The sequence below is a fragment of the Aspergillus puulaauensis genome, chromosome 8 (assembly GCF_016861865.1).
Source record: "Aspergillus puulaauensis MK2 DNA, chromosome 8, nearly complete sequence".
NCBI lineage: Eukaryota > Fungi > Ascomycota > Eurotiomycetes > Eurotiales > Aspergillaceae > Aspergillus > Aspergillus puulaauensis.
The window spans coordinates 2042447-2065494 of NC_054864.1; the positions used below are offsets into that span (position 1 = coordinate 2042447).

Consider the following 23048-nt stretch of genomic DNA (forward strand, 5'->3'; position numbering starts at 1 on the left):
GCTGAACCAGAATGCTGGGTGTATAAATATATATTTACTCCGAGGAATGTGGCCATCTGCAGAGAAAGCTTGTACTGAATTTAAGTTTGTATTCACATTCATCTCATTTAATCATTACAGCATCGTCTCTATCTACTCTGTATACATTCTCTATATTATGGATCATAAGTTGTGGCTTCCCATGCTTCAGTTTACAACCCCCTCTTCATCTTCCACCGCATAATAAACGACGCGACCGGGAACAGCACAAGCGACACCGCAATCCACGCAAAAAGAACCCCAAAATCGAGTCCAATCTTCGAGTGCGTCCCGAACAGAATCGTGCGCAGCGCATTCACAACTGATAGCCGTTAGCTGTTTGACATATAAAGACGGGGACAAAAATGTTAGACTTGCTCCTATGTAAGGGCCACGCATATCCCCACTTAAAGAATCCCGGCGCCAGATCCAGCGCATAAAACCCGGAGCTCACGTTCGTGATGACCCAGAAGATAAGGAACATCGAACTGTATGGGAACCCGAGAATCATGGCCATGTTCTCACACGGGAAACCCAGCGCGGCCATCCCAACCCAGTTGAGCATCCAAAATACCACAAACGAGCCCTTCCCGTAGGCGTTGGGGTTGGATGCAGAGACCGTGTCCGGGGCCGGGTCGTTGGAAAAGGGGATCTGGAAGGCGAGCGAGACGAAGGAGTAGAAGAGAGAGAGGAAGAAGTAGGCTGCTATGGAGCTGAGGATCCGCCAGATGATCCACTGGGGGATTTTCAGCGTGTGAGGGCCTTTCATGAACATGGCGTGCACGGGCATGAGGAAGGGGAAATTGAAGAAGGCGAGGATGATGAGGTAGATCAGGCCGATTGTGACGGACGGGGTTGCGGCAGCAGGCGAGAAGGGACGCAGGTCCAGCGTGTTAAATGCGATTGCCGGATTAATAGCTTGAGGGACCTGGGTGAGATTGGCTGATTGCTGCGCGATACTGCGCACCCATTGTGGCCCGAACTGCGCGCGGAGCTGCAGCTCGAAGGAGTTGAGGGCTGGGGTTATGTAGGTCTCGACCGTGGTCTGGTCCCTGGCGGTGATGACGACGAACTGCGCGACATCACTGGGATTGTAGGAGCTGTTGCCGGTTGAGACTGCGTCGCGGAGCAGGGTGGTCGCGTCGGGGGAGACGATAACCGCAGCCCAGCAGTGCTGGTCGTAGACGGCCTGGATCACGGCGACTGGGTCGTTATCGAACTCGGCCGGTGACTTCACAGTATATCCCAAATTCTGGCCCCCGCCCAGCTGTCCTGCCAGGTCCGTTACGGCAGGCCCGACAAGCGCATCTTGGGCGTTGTCGAAGTCCACCACCCACACTCCGAGAGACGATAGTTTATTCTCGGAGCGAAACTGCACAGCCCAGTAGAGGGACAAGACGGAAAGAATGAAGACACAGAGCAGGAGTACTATTACACAGACACGTTAGTTTGTGTCAGAAAAAGCAAGGGGTTTGGGCTTAAATACCAGTGCGGCCCCATTGCAAGAACACCTTCCGGCGCACATCCTTCAGCAGGGGATCGAAAAAGCCCACTGCAGTCGGGGCCTCCTCAGGCTTCTCGCCAGTCTCGGTTTCAGCCATGTTGCTCTTGCAATTGCCACGGGAGTGAAGATGGAAAGGAGTATTTAAAGTGAAAAAAAAAAGATACAACTCCGACTGATCACCGCATTAGGATGATTATCTCCGCATTGGGATGGCATCCGAAGCTTAAATCCGAGCGGAAATCGACCGCCGATGACCAATCTATCCAGCTCCTTGATCAGTTGACGAGTTAAGTTAATCAGCAAGGAGCATTGATTTGTAAAGAGCAAAGAGCTGTCGCTGTATCATTTGAGGAGATCCTGCTCGACCTCATGTAATCTGTTCAGCTCTGTCCTGTCGCAGCACTACAACTCGGATATGACTCCCGATTAGCCTGTTATCGCCAGTTGCGTCATTCAACATCATCCGGCTTAGTCATATATCCGTCCATGGCCGGGATATCTCCATGCTCCTGCTTTCCACTCTGTAGTGTCTAAAGCGACTAGATCTGGATGAGAGCGTACTATCTGGATATTCACAGTCAATGGTATAACATAGCCAAGTCAGCATACTACAGTTACTACTTGACTGCGAAAACTCCCCGATCTAGGGTAATGTATCTAAACAAAGGGAAGAAGTTCTCCTATAATCATGCTCAGTTACCTAGAGTTGTGAGGATGGCGTCAAAAAGTGACCTAGTAGAGAGAAACAACGCAGCAGGAACAGACACTGGCAATGAATGTTGAGATACCTCAAACCCCAACAGAGGTGGCTGACGGGGGAAGTCGGATAGAATAGGCGAGCTACTGTCGTGGATTGTCCTCGCAATGGAAGGAGGGTGCATTAACCTTTGTGTAGCTCATCGAGTATTCACTATCGCAGAAGGCCCGAAAATGGAACCATGGCCAGGCCAGAATTGAGTTTGTACTCTGTAGGCGTCATCGTCCTTCGGAGCATAGGTGCCTGAAGCGATTTGCCTGAAGCGAATTGACTTTGCGCCAACACCTCATACGCGTGGTATACAGCACCAAATTTCCAGCTGGCATATGATAATCAGCTGGAAACGGGGCATTGTCCGTTTATTACTGGTGATTAACGCCGAGGTAAGACGCCGTCATAGTCTGCTCGGCTGGACATTTGCGGGAGGCTCCGTTGAGATAACGCGAAGAGAGGCATGCGGATGAGGTAATGGAGATAGTGATAGACAAATGCTTATCAGGAAGGACGAAGAGAACGAGAAGGATGCGGAGAAGAACCCACAGGCAGATCGGCGTCGGCTGGACTGGACGGTTTGAGAAGAGTCCACGATCAGCGACAGCCTGGGGAAGCTCCAACGCAAGGACCTGCCTGAAGGGGAAGTCAACTAACTGTTAGTACTACACTGTTAGTACTGTAGGTCGACTTCAGTAAAGATACACTGAGATAATGAGTTTGAAGGCGACCCACTTGCGTCCATCCAGTTTCCCCGCAAAATGAAAATTTCCGCACCAAAGTCACCGTTTCCTCTCCAACATGCTCCACGCCTGAGCAAGTCTCGTCGCTATATATCGAGTCCGCTCGCCCGCCTCCAGAAATGGGCTGATTCAATTTTTATCTCAATTGACCATGGACGACGACCCTGTCAAGCCTCCTGGGTCGGCCCAGGGCGAAGATGAGCAGGACCTGGCTGCAATGGGCCACGTCCAGGCTCTTTCGCGCAAATTCAGCATCCCGAGCATGCTGGCCCTGGCGTTTTGCGTGCTGGGAACCTATTCGACCTTCGCCCAGGATCTCAGCAGTGGCCTCACCAACGGCGGCGCGATCACCATCCTCTGGGGCCTGGTGCTGGTCACCGCGTGCAACATCTGCGTCGCCGTCTCCCTCGGCGAACTGACCAGTAGCATGCCCACTGCGCTCGGGCAGGCGTACTGGGTGCACCGGCTTTGGGACACGCCCAGTGGTCGCTTTCTCTCGTACATGACCGCCTGGATCAACACGTTTGGCTGGTGGACCCTGACGGCCTCCCAGGTCGCCTTCATGGCGGAGTTTCTGCTCGGCATGAAGACCTTGTTCGACCCCGACTGGGATGGCGCTGACAAGGGGTGGCTCCAGTTTGTTGTTTATATTGGTGTCGTCTTTGTCCTGACATTGACCAACGTCGTCAGCTGTCGATCCGACAAGGTCCTCCCATGGATAAACAACTTCGTCGGCGTCTGGTTCACCGGCCTGTTCGTCATCCTCTCCCTGGCCCTCCTCATCGCCGTCGGCATCAAACCGGGCCTATCATACCAACCGGCCTCCTTCGCCTTTGGCGAGTGGATGAACCGCACCGGCTGGTCCGACGGTGTCGTCTGGTTCACTGGCCTCGTTCAAGCAGCCTACGGTCTAACAGCCTTCGACGCCGTCATCCACATGGTCGAGGAGATGCCGTCCCCGCGCCGTAATGCCCCGCGGATAATCTGGCTCGCCGTCCTCCTCGGCGCCATCACTGGCTTCATATTCTTGCTCATCTGCCTCTTTTGCATCCAAGACATCGACGGTGTCGTCAACGCAGACCTCCCCTTCATCGAACTCATGCTGGAAACAGTCGGCCTGAAAGCCGCCGCCGTGCTCATTTCCTTATTCATCTTCAATGGCCTCGGCCAGGGCGTCAGCATCCTGACCACGGCCTCCAGGCTCACCTGGGGTTTCGCTCGTGACGGCGGTCTCCCTTGGAGTCCTTACTTTTCCCTCGTTGACCCGTATTGGAAAGCACCCGTCCGGGCCCTCTGGATGCAGGGTGTCCTCATTGCCCTCGTAGGCATCCTCTATCTCTTCGCAAGCACAGTCCTCGAGGCAATCCTCAGCGTCAGCACCATTGCGCTTACCATTTCCTACGGGATCCCCATCTCCACCTTATTGATTGTCGGCAGGGATAAGCTCCCGCCAGGCCATTTCCGCCTTGGCCGCTGGGGGGCGCCCATTAATTGGATCAGTATCATCTACTGTATCATCACGACGATCTTCTTTTTCTTCCCCGGCGAACCGAGCCCAGCGCCGGCAGATATGAATTACGCCATTGCGGTGTTTGGTGTGATGCTTGTTGTGGCGCTGGGGTTCTGGTTCTTGCGGGGGCATCGCACGTATCTCCAGACGGACGATGCGGTTGCGCAGATGTTTATTGCCCGGAGGTTGGAGGCGGACGGAGTGGGAGGAGGAGAGGAGGGAGAAAGGCAGAAAATGTCCTAGACCTGTTATATATTATAAATAATACTTGGCCTACCCACTGTATGTATCTGAATGTGATATCTTGGATAAAACCACCACATCACGAGAATTGGAACCAAGCAATAACAATGGCATATCCGAGGACAAGCTACTAGGGTCTTGGAGGCTTAGAACTACAGCAGCATATTAAACCCCGCATCCCAGTTGATATTAACCGAGAGCCCAAGCTGCCCAGATGGAAGATCTGCATCTCCATCAGGCAATTCTCCGGCAGTGGCACCATCGTAAATCTATAAATTGTCCGCAGAGTCTGAATGAAGGCAAAGACATGCTACACTCATTTACCGGAGTAAATATAGAAAGGGTCGCACTATCTGCAGCCTATTCTTTTCGACCATGGCCAAGATATCTTTTACCTTCACCTCATTACTGTTCACATCCGCAGCCCTAGGTAGTCCATCCATCAAACCACGTCTACAGGATGGACTCGCCCGCACTCCACAAATGGGGTTCGTCTTGTCTTGGCCAACATAACATGTAGCTATGCTACTAATTGGACACTAACATCCATTCAGATGGAACACCTACAACCAATACAACTGCAACCCAAGCGAAGAAGCCGTGAAACTCAACGCCGAAGCCCTGGTCGACACCGGCCTGGCAGACCTTGGATACCGCTACGTCACAATCGACTGCGGCTGGACTGTCGCGGATAGACTGCCCAACGGCAGCCTGACCTGGAATGAGACCCTGTTCCCAGAGGGGTTTCCGGCCATGGGCAGATATCTCCATAATATGGGCTTGCTTTTCGGTGCTTATCAGGATTCAGGCATACTGCTTTGTGGCAGCCCGCCGAATAATACGGGGAGTTTGTGTATGTCCGGCATTTTATTTATTGGCTTCTGAAGATAAATGCTAATGGTGTTTAGACTATGAAGATATCGACGCCAGAACCTTTGCCGAGTGGGAGGTTGACTCATTAAAATGTATCTTACACCTCCACCCCTTAAAACCATACCATATGACCATAAAAACACAAATGCTTATATGCCAACATAGATAATAAATATACTAATTGACTACAGATGACAACTGCTACTCCGACGCCGCAACAAACTACCCAAACGTCAACTACAACCCCTCCACCTCCCCGCAACCACGCTTCGCAAACATGTCCCGCTACCTACAAGCCCAAGACCGGCCAATCCTATACCAAGTCTGCGAATGGGGCCTCGACTTCCCAGCCGCATGGGCACCCTCCATCGGACACTCGTGGCGGATCGGGAACGACATCACGCCGCACTGGCGCTCCATCTTCCGCACGCTGAACCAGGCTGTGCCGCAGACTGATATTGCGGGACCAGGGCAGTGGCCGGATCCGGATATGCTGCTTGTTGGGTTGGAGGATGTGCTTACGATCCCTGAGGAGCAGACGCATTTTGCGCTGTGGGGGATTCTGAAGGCGCCGCTGACGATTGGGGCGAAGGTGGATGGCATGAGGGAGGGGTCGCTGGATATCTTGCGGAATGAGGACATTATTGGGTTTAATCAGGATGGGCTGGGGGTTAGTGCGGCGTTGAGGAGGAGGTACACGCAGGAGGGGTATGAGGTTTGGAGTGGACCGTTGGAGGGGGGGAGGACGGTTGCTGCGGTGATTAATTGGAGGGGGGAGGAGAGGGAGATTACCCTTGACTTGCCGGATGTTGGGCTGCAGTTTGCTGGAGGGTTGAGGAATGTTTGGGCTGGTGAGAGCGTTGAGGGTGTCAAGACGAAGTATACGGCGGTTGTGGCGGCGCATGGGACGATTCTTGTTGAGCTTAGTGAGACGCTGCCTGCTGGGGAGTATTCGAGTGATATCTTTGCTGCAACGAAGGGGTACGTTTATAACTGGATTGCTGAGTTATGCTAACAGTGTCATAGTGATTTGACTACGTTTGGGGCAGTCTATGGAGTCACATCTAGCCCTAACTACGGACTGAGAGTGACCCTCGCCGAACCATCTCAACGAGCCAGGAATATAACTATAAACACAAGCTCCAGCAAAAGTCCAATCTCGATATCACTCCCAGCCGGATCCTCTTCCATCACCACCCAGATCCCACTAACAGCCAGTTCCAACAATACCATCACAATCCATAACGCTCCCGCAATCTCCTCCATCAAAGTCTCACCTCCCGACGCTACCTACTACACCGGCTCCAAAGAATTCACTCTCTCCGGCTCCGCAGATACCTTCACCTGTCCAGACGACTTCTGCATCCCCGCCGGGTCGAAACTCACCAACCTCAGCACCAACAGCAGCGCAACCGCCCAAATCCCGTCCACGGTCCGGGGCTCCAAATACATCGAAATCGACTACATCAACAACGAAGTCGCGTTCGATTCTGCGTGGGAATGGGGGTCTAACTCGCGTAATCTCACGATCCGCGTGAACGATGCTGAGCCGGTCAGGCTGGAGGTTCCGCTGAGTGGGAGGCATAGTGAGCTTTTTGGACCGGGGCTGGGGTGGTGGGATTCGGCAAGATTGGGGGTCTTGACGGTCGGTTGGAAGGTTGGTCTTAATGAGGTTGTGCTTGGGAATGAAGGGGGTGAGGGTGGGTTTACGCGATTTGGGCCGGACGTTGTGGGGATTGATGTATACTGATCGCCAGAGCCTCACGAGGAAACAAAGCAGCACCCCCACCAATATAGGCCTACGAGAAGAGTAAACATAAATCTAGTACAAGCTTTTCTCTGAATATGGCAGCATTCTTTGTATGTGACCAGGTGCTCTGGTAGGAAGACAAGACAAGGAAAAGATCAGAAAAGTCGTACAGTAGTTACATGATCACTTTACAACACATTAACAAGACATACATTACAAGTAGAAGGTTAAAATACTACTCCTCTCTGTTGGTAGAACCAACAGATAACCCTGATATTTTGGATTGCAGTTCAAGCTTTAAAGCTTGCGCTAGTGCTGCCTCAGCCTGTTTCTTAATTCACTCCAGTTCTATTTATTTATCGGTCTTCTGTCGTTGAAGAAAGGATATCATAAGTCCCTAGAGTAATGTTAGTACTAAATAATATAAATAATAGACTATATACTTACTAGCTCCACAGTATCTAGTTCATGAATTAGAGTCTCGAGGAGCGACAGAAGGTACCTGTACTTTGCTTCAGGTATATGCTCGCGGGTATTCGGACGGGTACGAGAGCGGGCGTTGGTATGCTTGAAGTTCTGTACCACACAAAGTCAGTAAGTACATGAAAATATAAGAATTTGGTGTCGGGACATACTCTTCTTGCGCGAACCATGGCAGCGGGACAAGGTATTCGTGATAATATAGTACTGGGAATGTTGCTGGGGTTGTGAATCTTCTAATAAGTTAAAGTTAGCCAGACCTTGACAGAATATAAAGCCTTTTTTCGAAACATCCAACCTTCATTTGATCTTCAGTAAGGCGAGTGGCCTTAGCCATTCTGGAAAAGAGCCTCGATCTCGCAGTTATGGAAATCCATCCCATGGTGTTTGAAGGGCAGAGGCTTCTGTGGTGGAATGTGTTGGCTAGCCACCAGCCTTGCAAGGGCTTTTGGTGTAGTGGTCTAGCGTCTCATCGGAATATACAGAAGAGTCTTGATAACTAAGGGGCGAGTGAAGTATTTAAGAATAAAGAGAAGAGAAAGGTGAGAATCGCACTTGCCTCAGCTGGTTTGTGTCACCCTGGTAACATACTTAGTACTGCCCAACACTTGAAAACATGATAGCAGTGACACCGTAGACAGCAAGTACGCTCTTTGAACTGCCGGATTCTGTGGGGTAATGTCTATAAAGGTCTATGCGATTTATGATGTGCTAGAGGCCCAAGACTATAGGAGAATGCATCATATTGCGTTTCTATTATATCACAAGAGAGAAACAAATCACCTTTTCCAATACAAGATCCCCACCATCTCATCGTCTGACGCGAAATAGAGAGGCGTATTTCCCTCGCCATCCGCCTTGAAGATATCAAACCCTGCAGATACAAGGAATCGTACCATAGCGTGATTGCCACTCTCAACAGCGTAGTGCATCAGCGTACGGCCTCTATCATCAACCTCATCCACAATAGTCAGACCATGGTCAAAATAGAACTGCAGCAACGGGAGATGCCTGATTTCCGCAAGGCAATGACACCGCCGAGCTCCGTGATGGCCCTGGCCCTGGCACATCATACTCATATCAGCCCCGCTGTCCAAAAGAACACGGGCTGCATGCACTTTATCCTCGACTTTCTTTTCCACCTCTGCGGGCCTAGGCTCGCAACCGTGGAAAAGCGATCGTCTCGGCAAATCGATGCCATGTTTTAAGGCGAGAATCAATGGCGTCCTGCCTTGGTTATCAACCGCATTTACACACGCACCGGCCTGAATCAGAATCCGGACTATATCGGCTCTCCCGTGGATGGCGGCGAATGAAAGCGCTGTGCGACCCTTACTATCTCTCTCATGGACGTTGGCCTTGTGCTCGAGGAGAGCCCGGACCAAGCTTGCCGGCCCTCTGCAAGAGGCCCATGATAGCAATGTCCAGTCATCAAGGCCAGGATGTCTGGCGTCAACGTCGCAGCCAGAGGCTACCAATTGCTCCATAATATGTGTGTGACCCTTGAACGCCGCCTCCCACATTAGACTTGAACCTGATGGGAGGGCCGGGTCGGTTGGAGGGGTGTAGCAGGCTTTGGGATCTGCTCCAGCAGCAAGTAGGACGCGGACAATGTCGCGACGACCTGACCAAACGGCCATCAGAAGCGGCCAAATACCGCCTGCTGTCTTTTCATTCACGTAGCCCGGCCAGTGTTTGATAACAGCTTGGACCACGGACCGATGGCTGTTTTCAACGGCAGTGACCAAGGGGTTAGCGAGGCGCTGGCGTGGCCCCCAGTCCCCAAGAATTGCTACAGTGTCTGGCGTTGGATCTGATACGATCTCGTGGGATTCGATGTGGTCTATCAACAGCAATAGCACCTCGTAGTTTCGTGCTGCCGCGGCGAAGTCGAGAATGTATTGTGCGTAGTAGGAGGATATTGGACCGGGCACAAGATCGAGAATCATCGACACGATACTCGGCGGTTGATAAAGAATAGCTGTGCATATGAGACCGGAACAGTGGAGTAGTTCCCCAGTGCGGTAGCAGGAAAGTAGAAGCTGCACTATTGCTTCGTTGCTGTGCTCGATAGCCCGGTGCAAGGCCGAGGTAAGGGAATAACTCCGGTTGTAAGTGCTTTGAAGAGCGTCGGGCGTTATATGGGGGAGAAGGACCTTGGCTGCTTCATAATGGTTGAACTTGGTGGCTTTGTCCAGCGCTGGCGCTTTGCTGTGGAATCTGAAGAGACTAGGCTGGGCATCACACAGAAGCAACAGCCTTTGGATCATGGGGACATCTCCGAGGGCTGCTGCAGCAGTAAGAAGCAGTTCAGAATCATGGCGCAGCCCAAATCTGGCCACCCAGGTGTCGAATAGGATCCTGACTGCAGGTGAATCAAGCAGTACTGCGTATGTGAAAGTGTCCGCATTGTCCCTGGGTGAGGCGCCGCTATCCAGAAGAAGTTTCAAGATGGCGAAACTGTCTTCACCGCCAGCCTTGCTTTCAATACGCAGCAGTCTGTCAACGGCAAGCCTCAGGGGCGTAACCCTAGTGTTGGTGAAGCAATTAGGGTCTGCGCCGAATTCCTGCAAAAGAATACGCACGGTTTCCACGCCACCATTGCTTACTGCCTGATGGATGGGATAATGCCCCTCGAAGTTGCACGGATTGTTTCTTCTCTCCTCATCGCTGAGCATGAAGCGGAGCACTTTATAGTCTTCGGGACTAGGGTTCCTGCCACGGTCGAGAGGCCCAGAAATGAGGCTCACAATCGGAGTATATTGAGGAGATGTATAAGGTGCAAGTTCATCGGACCAGAGATTGCTGCTGATCAGATTGGAGATTCTCGAGAGGTCGAGACCAAGTGTGCAGGCCTGGTGTGCCAGTCTCTTCCCATCCCACTCAATCCCGGCATTGCGTGCATGGCGAGCTAACAAACTGACAGTCTCGCCATCAGTATCCCCGGTGCAGAGAAGGCGAAGAACATCCGTGGCTTCCATTTCGGCATTCGAATCATGTTTTGGGAGCTTCGCCCCAAACTCTCGAAGGAGAGTGATGACCTCGCGGTGGTTTCCACGGCTCGCAGCTTGTAACGGGCTGAACCAGGGGAACATTTGCACCAGTGAGGTGCCAGGGGGGTTGGGCGATACCCCAGCCTGCAAAAGAGTACGGACGGCACTGATGTCTCCTGCTTGGGAGGAAGAGACTAGCTTCTTGTACTTCTGCAGGTCAACGAAGGAGATGCCACAGTAATCCAGTGTCTTAGGCATGTCTAGCCATATGAGCTGCATTGACGTGTCCCACGCAAGGACACGCCGCAATTCAGTACTTCTCTTCTTCTTTGCTTCCAAAAACAATGAGATTTGCAGTGCTCGGCGGGATCATTTCGCAAACGCTTCCTGGCTCTGCTCTGACAAGTATTCTGCAATGTCTAGCAGAAGTTCAGTGGGGAGGCTGGTTAAGCTGGGTGTGGATGTGGTGAATGGCATGATAGTTATTAGTTTTGAATAACCTGTAATTTTTGTATTCTCTTGATAGAGTGTCTTCATTTTATATTGCTTGTAGATGTTGCTTACTTAACTGTCATGTAGTGAATAAAAAGAGAATCCATTCTGTTGTGAATAGTTGAACAGTGAAGTTACCAGCAAGCTATTTCAGTTAAAGTACTTGTGATTCACAAATAACACTAGAATTACATTTGCTGGCCTTCACACTCTTAGTACTTTAGAGGTTTCAAGACAGAGTTCTAATGAAGCAGGTCAAGGACCATGGCCTTCTCTTCTAGTATTCCACTGGTGGTATTGATCTCTAGAATTAGGCAGTAAGTTTTTTACGAGTGATATATTCCATACTAATTAGTAGCTAAAGGAAGACTCTTGGCAATAATATTGCTTCATCTGATATCAGTCTATAAAATAACGATAAACAGGGAACCGGACCAGACAAATTGACCCAGGCTACCTCCGCGAATACAAAATCTTGACCATTCTTGACCATTTCATCAGACTCAGCAAGCTGGAGAGGAGTCCGCCCCTTAACATCAGCACGAGAGACATCGCAGCCAGCATCAACCAAGACACGCGCCACAGACAAATAACCCTTCTCTACCGCGCGCAGCAACAGGGTCCGTTTCTCCCCATCAACTACATCCACCGGCACCATGCCCAGTTCAATATAGAGCTGGAGTATCTCGCCGAGGTCATTCTCCAGCGCAAGTGGATACCCCGGTATACCGTTTCCATCTAGCGGACTGGCCCCGTACTCGAGTAGCAGGCGGCATATGTCCAGACGGGCCTGGACCGCGGCCGTGGATAGAGAAGCCGCCCGAGGACTGATAGCGATATGGCAACCTGATTTGGCAGCTAACTCAGCGCGGTAATACATTCGCGAGTTCATTACATGGCGGCCCTCTATCATGGTGAGGAAGAATGGGGTCTTATCGTCGACGTCGAGCCCATCTACTGCGGCGCCGGATTCGAGAAGGAGACGCGTGGTACTGGCGCCTCGCATTGCGGCGTAGGATAGAGCGGTGCGTTTCATCTTGTCGACGGCGTTGATGTTGGCACCGTGGTCAAGCAGAAAGCGAGCCGTGGCTGTATGGCCGTTCAAAGCAGCAAATGATAGCAATGTCATCTCGGATTCCCTGTGCCTGGTGTCGACATCGCAGCCGTGGGCTAGTAGCACTCGTAGGATGTCTATGTAGCCCCTTTCAGCTGCGAGGACGCAAGGGCCATCCTCCTTTGGCGCAAAGCCCCCGATTGAATAGGGCGGAGGAGTAGGGCTCGCACCAGCAGAGAGAAGCATGGCGAGGATATCAGGGCGATGGGCAGTTGTGGCTATGACCACCGGTAACTCATTGTCGGCCCCTCTCTCGTGAAGATAGCGAGGGCGCCACTTGGCCAGGGCCTGCGATACAGCAAGGTGCCCGTGTTTGACGGCCGTGCACAGGGGATTGATCTTCTCGCGAAGACCACCACCAAAGCCAATAAATCCACCAACAAAGCCATTTAATCCACCGAAAAGCCCTGCCGGAGCGGCGTTTGCCTGGGTCTGAGTCACGGCGCCAGGCAATTCAACGTACTCCAGGAATACAGCGACAGCGTCTGTGGCTCCTTGTTTTGCTAGGTTGTCTAGTATATGTTCCACCTCTTCCTGAAGGATTGGTCCTTGGACGCGACTGAGGGCCAACGAAAGAATATCGAGTGGTCTGTAAAGAACGATATGTTGAACTAGGCGAGTCATCACTGTCAAACAGCCTGGCTGTCTGGCGTTGGTAGGATCAGGGTGAAGAGAAAAGCGCCCCAGTAAAGTGTGAAGCATGCTATCTGTACAACCGCGGACGGCACCCAACAAATCATCCCACTTATCGTCGTCCACCTTGGAGTTCTCTACATGTGGCAGTAGGGCTTCAAAGGCGTTGCTATGGTTAAAGCGGGCGGCTCGAAAGAGTGCTCTTGCTACGATGTGTTGTTGAGACTTGATGCCTTCGGTCTCCCATGAGGACAATATCTGCTGTATTATAGTGACATCTCCCAGTTGAGCAGCAGCAACAAGTAGAATATCAGCAGATTGCAGTCCGTAGTGCGAGATACAAGTGTCAAAAAGGAGTCTTAATGACCTCCCTCCATGCCGGATGGAATACTGCACAGCATCAATGTTGCATATAGCACCGGCATCCAGGAGCATTTCGACCATCTCATGACCATGCTCATATTCATGCCGTTGAATCACCGCACACAGCGGCGTATCGTGATCCTCATCGGTAGAATGGAGATTCGGGTCCGCGCTGAACTCATGCAGCAGCATTCGCATCACCGCAGGGCTCCCACGTGCTGCTGCAACGTCGATAGGGTACTGTCCTAACTGAGACAGACACGGTTGGTCTCGTCGTAGTTGGTCTTGGAGCAAGAAGCGAACTTTCTCTAGCTGCTGGCTTGGAGTACTGCTGGGGCTGCCCGTCTGTGCAATGGCCGCTCCTGTCGGAGTGTACCCCTGGCCATCGAACAACGATGCGTCGTCCGACCATAGTCCACAGCTCATTAGCATGGAAATAGCTGATACAGGGAGGTTTCTTGAGCACGAAATGTGCGATATATCTGCCTTTAAAGACTCTTCGAGATAATCGGCTTCGATCATGCCTGGACAACCAAGTAGAAGCGCTACGGTTTCTGCATCTTGATTGCCGCTGCAGAATAGACGAACAATATCAACAGCAGCTTCAGCAGAATTGCTAAGCTCAGAAGTTATTTTGGCCCCAGTATCAAGGAGAATCCGTATAGTTTCACGGTGATTCCCACGCGAGGCAGCCTGAAGGGGTGTAAGCCATTCCCACTCGGAACTTGGAGGATTGGGCGAGACGCCGTTGCACAGTATTCTCCTAACAAGATATGCGTCGCCTTCCTGGCATGCGGTAACCAGACGTTTGAAATTTGAAACTAAGGCTCTATAAAGAGGGTGTTCGGCGAGCCCAGGTACGTTGGATAATTCAAAGTTGTGTACTTCAATCTCTCCCCACACCAGTGCAGAGCGTGAGTCCAGCTCCCTCTTCACCTCATTGTGTAGGATATTTCTGGCTGACTTGGATGTTATCGAAAGGGCAAATAGTGTTTTAATCGGCAGATGGTGAGCGATATTGAAGATGATCTCCGCAGGGAGTTTGAATAGCAAAGGAGACTCCATATTGTGTTGAATTGGGGCAGTTACAGCTCAGCTGGGGAAAACGTGCTTTTATAATTTGTTTAGAAACACTCTTTTGTATTCTTCTGGCCTTTGTGTCATTGAAACAGACAGAGAAGCTAGACCATTGTCCTATTTTAGGGGCTTTGTTGGCTTGAGTGACAGCAGTTCACCAGCAGAGAGCTCACAAAGACATTTCTAACTCCAGCCTTTAGATCCATTATCTTAAATAGTTCTGTGACAGACACCAAAGCACCTTTCAACACCCCGACTCCCTAATAACTCTCACCAGTACCATATCACTCAACAAGAGCTCAAATACTTTTTCCATCCACGCGCTTCAATTTCAGCCTCTCCAGCTCTATCCCGTCAATAGTACGAGCCTATATCGATTAGCAGGTGGTTCAAATAAAGATAGGATAGTTAATACATTAACTGCTCTCATATCACTCCCCTCAGGACCCTTGGCATAGAGACTGGTCCCACATCTCGAGCAAAAACAGTGCGGGTATTGCTTCGATGCCCAGCGGTATTCCTGATGTTTTTAGTAGGGTTATATTTATATAGAATTATATATGAGGGCGAGGTACCGTCACAACGTCCTCGGAAGGATGGACGGTCATGTCCGCGGCTTTTGGGTAGACCATGAGATAGCCGTTCTTCGAGCAGATTGAGCCTGAGGACATGGTCAGTTGGTGCCATTTAAAGGGGCAGAGATAGGTACAGTTGCAGCTGGAGACTTCTATCTCGTAAATGTCAGCAGGCAGGCTGAAGCTGAATGTGGCAGCGCCGCAATGGCAGCTTCCTTTATAATCCATGTTGCATTAAGCAGCAGGAGTAATGATTGAAGGAAGATGGATAGGAGAATAATAATAAAAAATATCTGCAATCCGGTTTAAGGATGCTGCAAAGAAGTAACTCATACGGCTCATCTTATATTAAACGTTTAACGAATCGGTGGGGGCGCCTACTGGGCTGCCAGCTTACCCAGCCAATCAATTTAGCGAATTAAAACACGCAAAGACGATTCTGCAGGATAAGTAAGCTTAAGGAAGAGACTGCCTGCCTGCTGCCTGCCTGCCGCCTGCCCTGCTGCCTAGCCCTACCTGCAGGCTTCACCGACGGTTATGCAGCGGATCATTTGACTTCGGCAGTTTCTTCAGACACAAGACCCAGTTTATTCAATCATAATAAATCAGTATCTTTACGTCGTATTCGTACCCGGAAAACCCGGATGGCAGCTCGGGGTGTTTGGCGCCGACTATAAAACGATCGACAACGAGAATGCGGGGACGCGCAGTCCCTGGCGAGCAATTGCCGGCCCCAGAAAATGCCTAGAAGACATCCAACTAGTCGTCTGAGACTTCCTGCCCGCAAGTGACGACAGATCTCGGGGTATCATTGCCCCAGTCTGCTGGTGCGTAAATGCGGGACCCCGCGTGAGAACTGAGAACCTTAAGGGGTGACGAAATGGTATTTATACCTCGTACCGTGAGCTCGCAGTTCACTGGATATTGGTAGAGTAGACAACCATGGCTCTATCAATCTCACAAGTCTCTTTCGAGCACCACCGCGCCGCCCTGGGGATCGGGGAGTCGAGCCCTAGAATCTCGTGGCGGTTCGAGGGCAACGTCTCCGACTGGCACCAGGGGGCCTACGAACTCGAAGTCAACCGAGGGGGTGAATCGAATTCATTCCATGTCAACTCCTCAAGCTCGGTTCTCGTTCCATGGCCAAGCGACCCGCTGGAGTCTGGCGAGGAGGCTATCGTCCGAGTCCGCTCGTTCGGCCGCCAGAACCAGCCTGACTCGCCCTGGTCTGAGCCCGTTGCTGTTGAGCCAGGTTTGCTGAGCGATGATGACTGGCAGGATGCTGTTGCTATTGCCTCGGATAGAGAGACCGAGGTGAACAGCACGCATAGGCCGATCTACTTCCGCAAGGACTTTGCCGTGGATAAAGAGGTTCTTTCGGCAAGGCTGTATATCACTGCTCTGGGTCTGTACGAGGCTCAGTTGAACGGCCAGCGTGTCGGCGACCATGTCCTTGCGCCTGGCTGGCAGGCGTACAATTTCCGCCACGAGTATAACACCTACGATGTCACGGACCTCCTGAGTCAGGGCCAGAATACGATTGGGGTTACCGTTGGGGAGGGCTGGTATTCTGGTGCCCTTTCCTGGGATTATACACGAAATATCTACGGAGACACCCTTGGTGCTCTGTCGTTGCTGGCGATTAAGACGTCTGATGGTGAGACAACTTATATACCCACGGATGAGACGTGGAAATCAGCCACTGGGCCTATTGTCTCGTCTCAGATATATGATGGGGAGGTCTACGACTCGACTCAAGATATACAGGGATGGTCCTCGCCGGACTTCGACGCTTCGGAATGGCTGGGGACTCATGAAGTTGAGTTCGACAAGAGCGTTCTGGCTGCTCCAGATGCACCGCCTGTTCGCCGCATTGAAGAGCGAAAGCTGGAAAACATCTTCTCGAGTGCGTCGGGGAAGACGGTCCTCGACTTTGGACAGAACCTCGTTGGATGGCTCCGGGTTCGTGTCAAGGGTCCAAAAGGGAGCACTATCAGCTTTGTGCATACCGAAGGTTCGTTATCACCCTTATACGCTGTCAAGTATACTGATGAAGAAAGTCATGGAAAACGGCGAAGTGGCAACCAGACCATTACGAAACGCCAAAGCAACAGACAACATCACGCTCTCGGGCGAAGACCAAGAATGGGAGCCCTCATTCACATTCCACGGCTTCCGCTTCGTCCAGGTCGAAGGCTGGCCAGAGGAAACAGAATTGAATGCCGACTCGGTCACGGCCATCGTGGTCAACACGGACCTGGAGCGGACGGGGTTCTTCAACTGCTCGAACCCTCTCCTTAACAAACTCCACGAGAACATCATCTGGTCGATGCGTGGCAACTTCCTCTCTATCCCGACTGACTGCCCGCAGCGCGATGAGAGACTCGGCTGGACTGGAGATATCCATGCCTTTTCGCGTACGGCGAATTTCATATACAACACCGCTGGATTCCTCCGTGGGTGGCTGAAGGATGTGCATTCAGAACAACTGGTTAATGACTGTAAGCTCGCAACCCCATTCCTATCTGCCATACACATCTCTAACGAAACGAAGTTGCCCCGCCAGTTGTTATTCCAAACGTAGCGAACATGAACCAGGCAGCCTCCATCTGGGGCGACGCCGTCGTTGCCGTTCCCTGGGCCCTGTTCCAAACATTCGGAGACAGGGGAATGCTCAGGGAGCAGTACGCCGGAGCCCAAGACTGGATCGACAAGGGCATCCTACGAAATGAAGTCGGGCTATGGAACCGCTCATCCTTCCAGTTCGGAGACTGGCTGGATCCCCTGGCACCGCCTGATGAACCTGGAGATGCGACAACGAGTGCGTATCTGGTTTCAGACGCCTATCTCATCCATAGTACCGAGATTCTGGCCAATATATCATCGTACCTCTCGCTCAAGGATAATGCGGCGAAGTATACCCGGGACCGCGCGAATCTCACGTCTGCCTTTGGCAAAGCCTGGATCTCGAGTAATGGGACCGTTGCGAATGAGACGCAGACTGGGCTTACGCTGCCGTTGTACTTTAAATTATTCGCGCAGCCTTCGCACTACGACAAGGCGATATCCCGGCTTACCGATATCGTCAGGGACAATGAATATAAAATCGGGACTGGGTTTGCCGGAACACATATCCTCGGCCATGCATTATCCGAGTACGGCGCCGCGGACGTTTTCTACAAGACACTGCTCCAGGAGGAGGTTCCTGGCTGGTTATTCCAGGTTATAATGAACGGGACGACGACCTGGGAGCGGTGGGACAGTATGCTCGCGAACGGAAGCGTCAACTCGGGCGAGATGACCTCGTTTAACCACTACGCTGTCGGGTCTGTGGGCAGCTGGATGCATGAGAATATCGGTGGGTTGAGTCCGGCTGAGCCTGGGTGGAAGAGGTTCAATGTCGATGTTAAGCCTGGGGGTGGATTGACGCATGCTGAGGAGAGTTTCCTGACCCCTTATGGGGCTGCAGAGACGAGGTGGAGGGTTGATGGGGGGAGGTTTAGCTTGGTTGTTAGGGTTCCGCCCAACACGCAGGCTGTTGTGAATGTCCCTGGTAGTCCTACAGATGGGAAGAAGAGGGTTGTTGTTGGGTCTGGTGTGCATCGCTTTGATAGTCGAGTGGACTAGACCTGCACTTCGAAGGGCAGTAATTTTGGCAATTATACTACTAAGTATGGACACATATCACCTTAGTACTCCACTCCAGTCGTCCAACCTAGTATACGTATATGAAATCCTCGTTCTTCAGATCCGTCATATCCAAGAATCCCTTGTCCACCTCGCGGCTCCCCCCCTTCCCAGCATCCTCCACCTCAGCAGCCTTGCTCGCCTGGATCTGATCCTTCCTGACCATGGACTCGTCAACTACTCGCGCAGTTTTACCGAGAGCTTCGCGTTTCTTTGCGTGACGCTTGTTGAGCCAGTAGAGGTATAGGTCCGCGATACTAGCCACCGTTAGTCTGTCATAAGATTAAACGAAATAACAGGAATGAAAGGCATACATAGCAATTATAGCAACAAGGACAAACATGATCAAGTTCGAGATCAACCCCGGTCGGTACTCGGGTGCCTGGTCTAGGGAGTAGAGTTGGGGACCGATGACCTGGACCATCACATCAGTATCAGTAGCAGGTATAGTGTATGCCCATCGTATTGGGGAAAGGTACATTTCCAGTGCACATTCCAATAAGCACAACAGCAGACGTGCACTTCCTCTTCGTATCACCAGCAGTATTCTGAGCCTCCCAGGCGTAGACTAGAGGTGTGATTCCAGCGAGACAGGATACCTGCGAGGTTAACCTTCAGCAACTCCGCGACTACCGTACGATAAGTTAAGGAGGACGCACCAGATAATACCCAAATAAAAGCACACCCTTCTGCTCTCTCGAAACAGTAAGGAGGAGAATCGTGCCCACGGCCGCAATCATCGCAATGCCGGCAATCACCAGCCCTTTTGTTCGCAGCTTGCTGGCGAGCCACCCGCCCCCTAGGATAATGACAAATTGCACTGCCCCGAAGGGGAGGTTGAACAAGATCGCGTCGAAATTTGTATATCCGAAGGAAGTGATGATCAGGCTACCGAATGTGCTGATTCCGCCGCTAGGGATTCTGCGAGTATACCTGCATTAGCATGTGGGGGGACGGGTAAGGTAAAATTGTGGGTGTACATACGAGATAGCAATGATAAGAATAAACCAGATCCAGGTCTTCACGTCGAGTAGAGTCTCCCAGACATGGTCCCAACGCCACTCACGCGATATAATACCCATCTGGTTGGCGCGGAGGCGCTCGACGGCGATGACTTTCTCGCGCTCGCCGAGGAACTTGGCCTCCATGGGGGAGTCGGGCATGTATATCAGAACGAGTATGGAATATAGAACGGTTAAAAGACCGCAGAGGAGGAAGATGGTCTGGACTTTGTAAGTGGTGTTTCGCGTGGACAGGGGGCGGAGGTACCTGGTAGGAGTACAAAGTGTCGCTCTGAATGTGACCGAGGCCGTATGTGAAAAGACTCCCGACCTGACTGGTTAGTAGCATTCAGCTGGGATATTGAGAACTTACGATTGCAGTTACTCCGTTCATCGCGTTCCAGAGGGCAGCTCGCCTATATGGTTAGCCAAGTTGCGTGGCAGGGTGATAACTTACCACGTCTGCTCTCCTCGCCGCCACCACATCTGCGTGACAGCGATGCAGGAAGGGGCTGTAAAAGTTATTTATTGTACTAACCCTATAATATAGAGAACTCACCTATCATCGCCTCGAACGCGCCTAAACAAAACCTCAGCCCTAGTAAGCTAGGGAAGTCGGTACAAGCCGTCATTATCGTCAAGGAACTCCCCCAGAGAAAGATTGCTGAGCCGATAACCTTTCCTGTGGGAAGCTTCACCAGGACCAGTGCTGCAAGCGGCTGCATGACAAGCTGAGCGATATACAAGATGGAGCCCAGCCATGAATACTGCTGGCCGACAAGATTCGCATCCTCAACCAGCCCGAAGATGGAAACGTACGACAAACTGGACTTGTCGAGCTGCTGGAAGAAATATGCACCCAGCAGCAGTGGGAGAACGCGCAGATCGATCCGTCGCAGCACTTTCTTCTCTTCTTCTGGCGTGAATGTGCGGTCTCCGCCCACTGTGGCCAGAAACTGCGCGGCCTTCTCACCGGTGGGGGTCGTTTTGGGCTGTTCTTCGACCACGGGTGCGATTGCGTCCGCGGACTCGATCTGCTCAGAAGAAGGGGGTTCTTTTGTCGTCATTTTGCTGTTAGTGAGTGTACTTTACGGCATGAAACTCCAGCTTGGGGTCTCGAGCCCTATATATTCGGTCCGCGGTGATATATTTCCCGATAGCTTTTGCATCCCCATTCATGCATGACTCCAAGAAGAAATCGGAGATTGGATGTTCAACAGCCAGGATTCACTAAACCAAAGCTTTGGTGGTTTACCCCGGTGCATTCCATCCTTTGCATGCGGGGGCTGCATGATCATCGCTGTTCTTTGACTCCGATTGATGGAAAATAAACGACAAGACAACGAGCTCCCATTCAGCCTATTCGACATTCCCAGGACGGTTGCTGCTTTGAGCTTAGCAGATACCATCCTTCCACTTGTTGGAGCGTCCTGTTGGAGCAGCTCGGGCTCCTTCACCCCGAGCTCCCCTCGATGTCTTATATCCTGAACAGCCCACCAGACACACAATAAACCACACTAACAGTCTGCACATATCAGGATAAAATGGTAAAGAAATACGCCCTCGTCGGCACCGGCGGTAGAGCCATCTTCTTCTACACGGCAATAGTCAAAGACTTCGCCCAAACCGCGCAGCTGGTCGGATTCTGCGACACGAACCAAACACGCCTGGACTATGCAAACTCGCGTCTTGAAGCGCTTGGACATGCGCCAGTTCCAGCATTCCTCGCTTCGGACTTTGATCGCATGATTGCGGAAACGAAGCCGGATGATGTTATTGTCACGACCATCGACCGCACGCATAACATCTACATTGTCCGGGCGCTTGAACTCGGCTGTAATGTGATTACGGAGAAACCGATGACGATTGATGTCCCGCGATGTCGAGAGATCTTTTCTGCTGTAGAGAGGACTGGGAAGAAAGTCACGGTGTCGTTTAATTACCGCTATGCACCGCATAACACGAAGATATACGAGTTGCTGGCGTCTGGAGCGATTGGCGAGGTGAACTCGGTGCATTTTGAGTGGCTGCTGAATACGCAGCATGGGGCTGATTACTTTCGACGATGGTGAGAGGTCCAATACTTTTAATATCATGAAATACCTTCGCAGACTAATGTACAGTCAGGCATCGAGATAAGAGAAACTCCGGCGGACTGCTGGTCCACAAATCAACCCACCACTTCGACCTGGTGAATTTCTGGCTACAGTCCCGACCAGAGACAGTAGTTGCAATGGGCGACTTGAAGTTCTACGGCCGCGAGAATGCAGAGAGGCGCGGGGAGACGAAGTTCTATTCGCGTGCGTATGGGAGCGACAACGCAAAGGACGACCACTTTGCGCTGCATCTTGATCGTAACCCTCAGCTGAAAGCTATGTATCTGGATGCCGAGAAGGAAGATGCGTACTACCGGGACCAGTCTGTGTTCAGCGACGGGATAAGCATTGAGGATACAATGGGCGTGATGGTGCGGTACCGTTCTGGTGCTGTTCTAACGTACAGCCTGACCGCGTATGCGCCGTGGGAGGGATTCAGGGTGATGTTCAACGGGAGTAAAGGGCGGTTGGAGGTCGAGGTTGTGGAACAGTCGTATGTGAATTCTGGTGGAGAGCAGGCGCTCGAGGGGGCATTGGAAAGCAGGTCGATTGTGCTGCGGCCGCTGTTTGGGAAGCCTGTTGAGATAGAGATTCCGGAGGGGAGTGGTGGGCATGGCGGAGGTGATCCCCAGCTGCTGAATGATCTGTTTGGCGAAGTATCTGGAGATGATCCCTATAGGAGAGCTGCATCCCATGTGGACGGCGCGTTGTCGATTCTCACGGGGGTGGCTGCAAATCAGTCTATCAGAACGGGGCAGACTGTGAGAGTGGATGATGTTTTCCAAGTATAGTTATAGCATAATAGAGCACTACATCACCTATGGCTCATTGGATATTTGCTGTTTATGGTTGTGGCAGTCAACAATCAGCCTGGGATAGAATTTCTGTTGCAACAGAGACATTAGCACAAAGACTCTGGATGCAAATGTGAAAGGTACGCATTATTGACCCTTTTTGCCCTGCTGTCCTGAATATAATGGTCTTTATCTACCGGTCTTTCAGTTTGTCAAGGAATGTCAGAACGAAATACAGTTAAACACTATCATGATAGTATACAATTACCCTCTTAAGCAACTTCCCTATTATATCGACCAATAATGCGGTTTTCTACAGCCATTTCTGGAATGAATCCATCCTCCAGGTCTTAC

General features: G+C 51.5%; 10 protein-coding genes across 10 annotated transcripts; 4 read left to right on the forward strand and 6 right to left on the reverse strand.

The window, feature by feature from the left end:
* Window positions 1-191: 191 nt before the first annotated feature.
* APUU_80759A (SNG1 family protein) lies at window positions 192-1619 on the reverse strand (the record flags this gene model as incomplete). The annotated part of the gene is made up of 3 exons (XM_041697075.1): window positions 192-340; window positions 397-1446; window positions 1505-1619. The coding sequence occupies 3 exons, from the start codon at window positions 1617-1619 to the stop codon at window positions 192-194; spliced, it is 1314 nt and encodes a 437-aa protein (XP_041562642.1).
* Window positions 1620-3164: 1545 nt separating this feature from the next.
* APUU_80760S (putative amino acid permease family protein) lies at window positions 3165-4766 on the forward strand (the record flags this gene model as incomplete). Its single annotated transcript, XM_041697076.1, has 1 exon — window positions 3165-4766. One exon carries the CDS (start codon window positions 3165-3167, stop codon window positions 4764-4766), a length of 1602 nt encoding a protein of 533 aa, XP_041562643.1.
* A 375-nt stretch (window positions 4767-5141) lies between these two features.
* APUU_80761S (alpha-galactosidase D) lies at window positions 5142-7389 on the forward strand (the record flags this gene model as incomplete). The annotated part of the gene is made up of 5 exons (XM_041697077.1): window positions 5142-5254; window positions 5321-5619; window positions 5675-5731; window positions 5831-6620; window positions 6666-7389. The coding sequence occupies 5 exons, from the start codon at window positions 5142-5144 to the stop codon at window positions 7387-7389; spliced, it is 1983 nt and encodes a 660-aa protein (XP_041562644.1).
* A 352-nt stretch (window positions 7390-7741) lies between these two features.
* On the reverse strand, window positions 7742-8042 carry APUU_80762A (uncharacterized protein; the record flags this gene model as incomplete). Its single annotated transcript, XM_041697078.1, has 3 exons — window positions 7742-7786; window positions 7837-7965; window positions 8025-8042. 3 exons carry the CDS (start codon window positions 8040-8042, stop codon window positions 7742-7744), a joined length of 192 nt encoding a protein of 63 aa, XP_041562645.1.
* Window positions 8043-8648: 606 nt separating this feature from the next.
* Window positions 8649-11141, reverse strand: APUU_80763A (uncharacterized protein; the record flags this gene model as incomplete). Its single annotated transcript, XM_041697080.1, has 1 exon — window positions 8649-11141. One exon carries the CDS (start codon window positions 11139-11141, stop codon window positions 8649-8651), a length of 2493 nt encoding a protein of 830 aa, XP_041562646.1.
* A 571-nt stretch (window positions 11142-11712) lies between these two features.
* APUU_80764A (uncharacterized protein) lies at window positions 11713-14529 on the reverse strand (the record flags this gene model as incomplete). The annotated part of the gene is made up of 1 exon (XM_041697081.1): window positions 11713-14529. The coding sequence occupies one exon, from the start codon at window positions 14527-14529 to the stop codon at window positions 11713-11715; it is 2817 nt and encodes a 938-aa protein (XP_041562647.1).
* A 311-nt stretch (window positions 14530-14840) lies between these two features.
* Window positions 14841-15344, reverse strand: APUU_80765A (GFA family protein; the record flags this gene model as incomplete). The annotated part of the gene is made up of 4 exons (XM_041697082.1): window positions 14841-14909; window positions 14957-15061; window positions 15117-15202; window positions 15251-15344. The coding sequence occupies 4 exons, from the start codon at window positions 15342-15344 to the stop codon at window positions 14841-14843; spliced, it is 354 nt and encodes a 117-aa protein (XP_041562648.1).
* Window positions 15345-16058: 714 nt separating this feature from the next.
* APUU_80766S (uncharacterized protein) lies at window positions 16059-18743 on the forward strand (the record flags this gene model as incomplete). The annotated part of the gene is made up of 3 exons (XM_041697083.1): window positions 16059-17130; window positions 17177-17617; window positions 17671-18743. 3 exons carry the CDS (start codon window positions 16059-16061, stop codon window positions 18741-18743), a joined length of 2586 nt encoding a protein of 861 aa, XP_041562649.1.
* An 88-nt stretch (window positions 18744-18831) lies between these two features.
* Window positions 18832-20871, reverse strand: APUU_80767A (putative MFS transporter; the record flags this gene model as incomplete). Its single annotated transcript, XM_041697084.1, has 9 exons — window positions 18832-19060; window positions 19118-19218; window positions 19283-19402; window positions 19463-19724; window positions 19788-20026; window positions 20073-20135; window positions 20178-20220; window positions 20262-20316; window positions 20364-20871. The coding sequence occupies 9 exons, from the start codon at window positions 20869-20871 to the stop codon at window positions 18832-18834; spliced, it is 1620 nt and encodes a 539-aa protein (XP_041562650.1).
* A 477-nt stretch (window positions 20872-21348) lies between these two features.
* APUU_80768S (Gfo/Idh/MocA family protein) lies at window positions 21349-22691 on the forward strand (the record flags this gene model as incomplete). Its single annotated transcript, XM_041697085.1, has 2 exons — window positions 21349-21872; window positions 21932-22691. 2 exons carry the CDS (start codon window positions 21349-21351, stop codon window positions 22689-22691), a joined length of 1284 nt encoding a protein of 427 aa, XP_041562651.1.
* Between the last annotated feature and the right edge of the window lie 357 nt (window positions 22692-23048).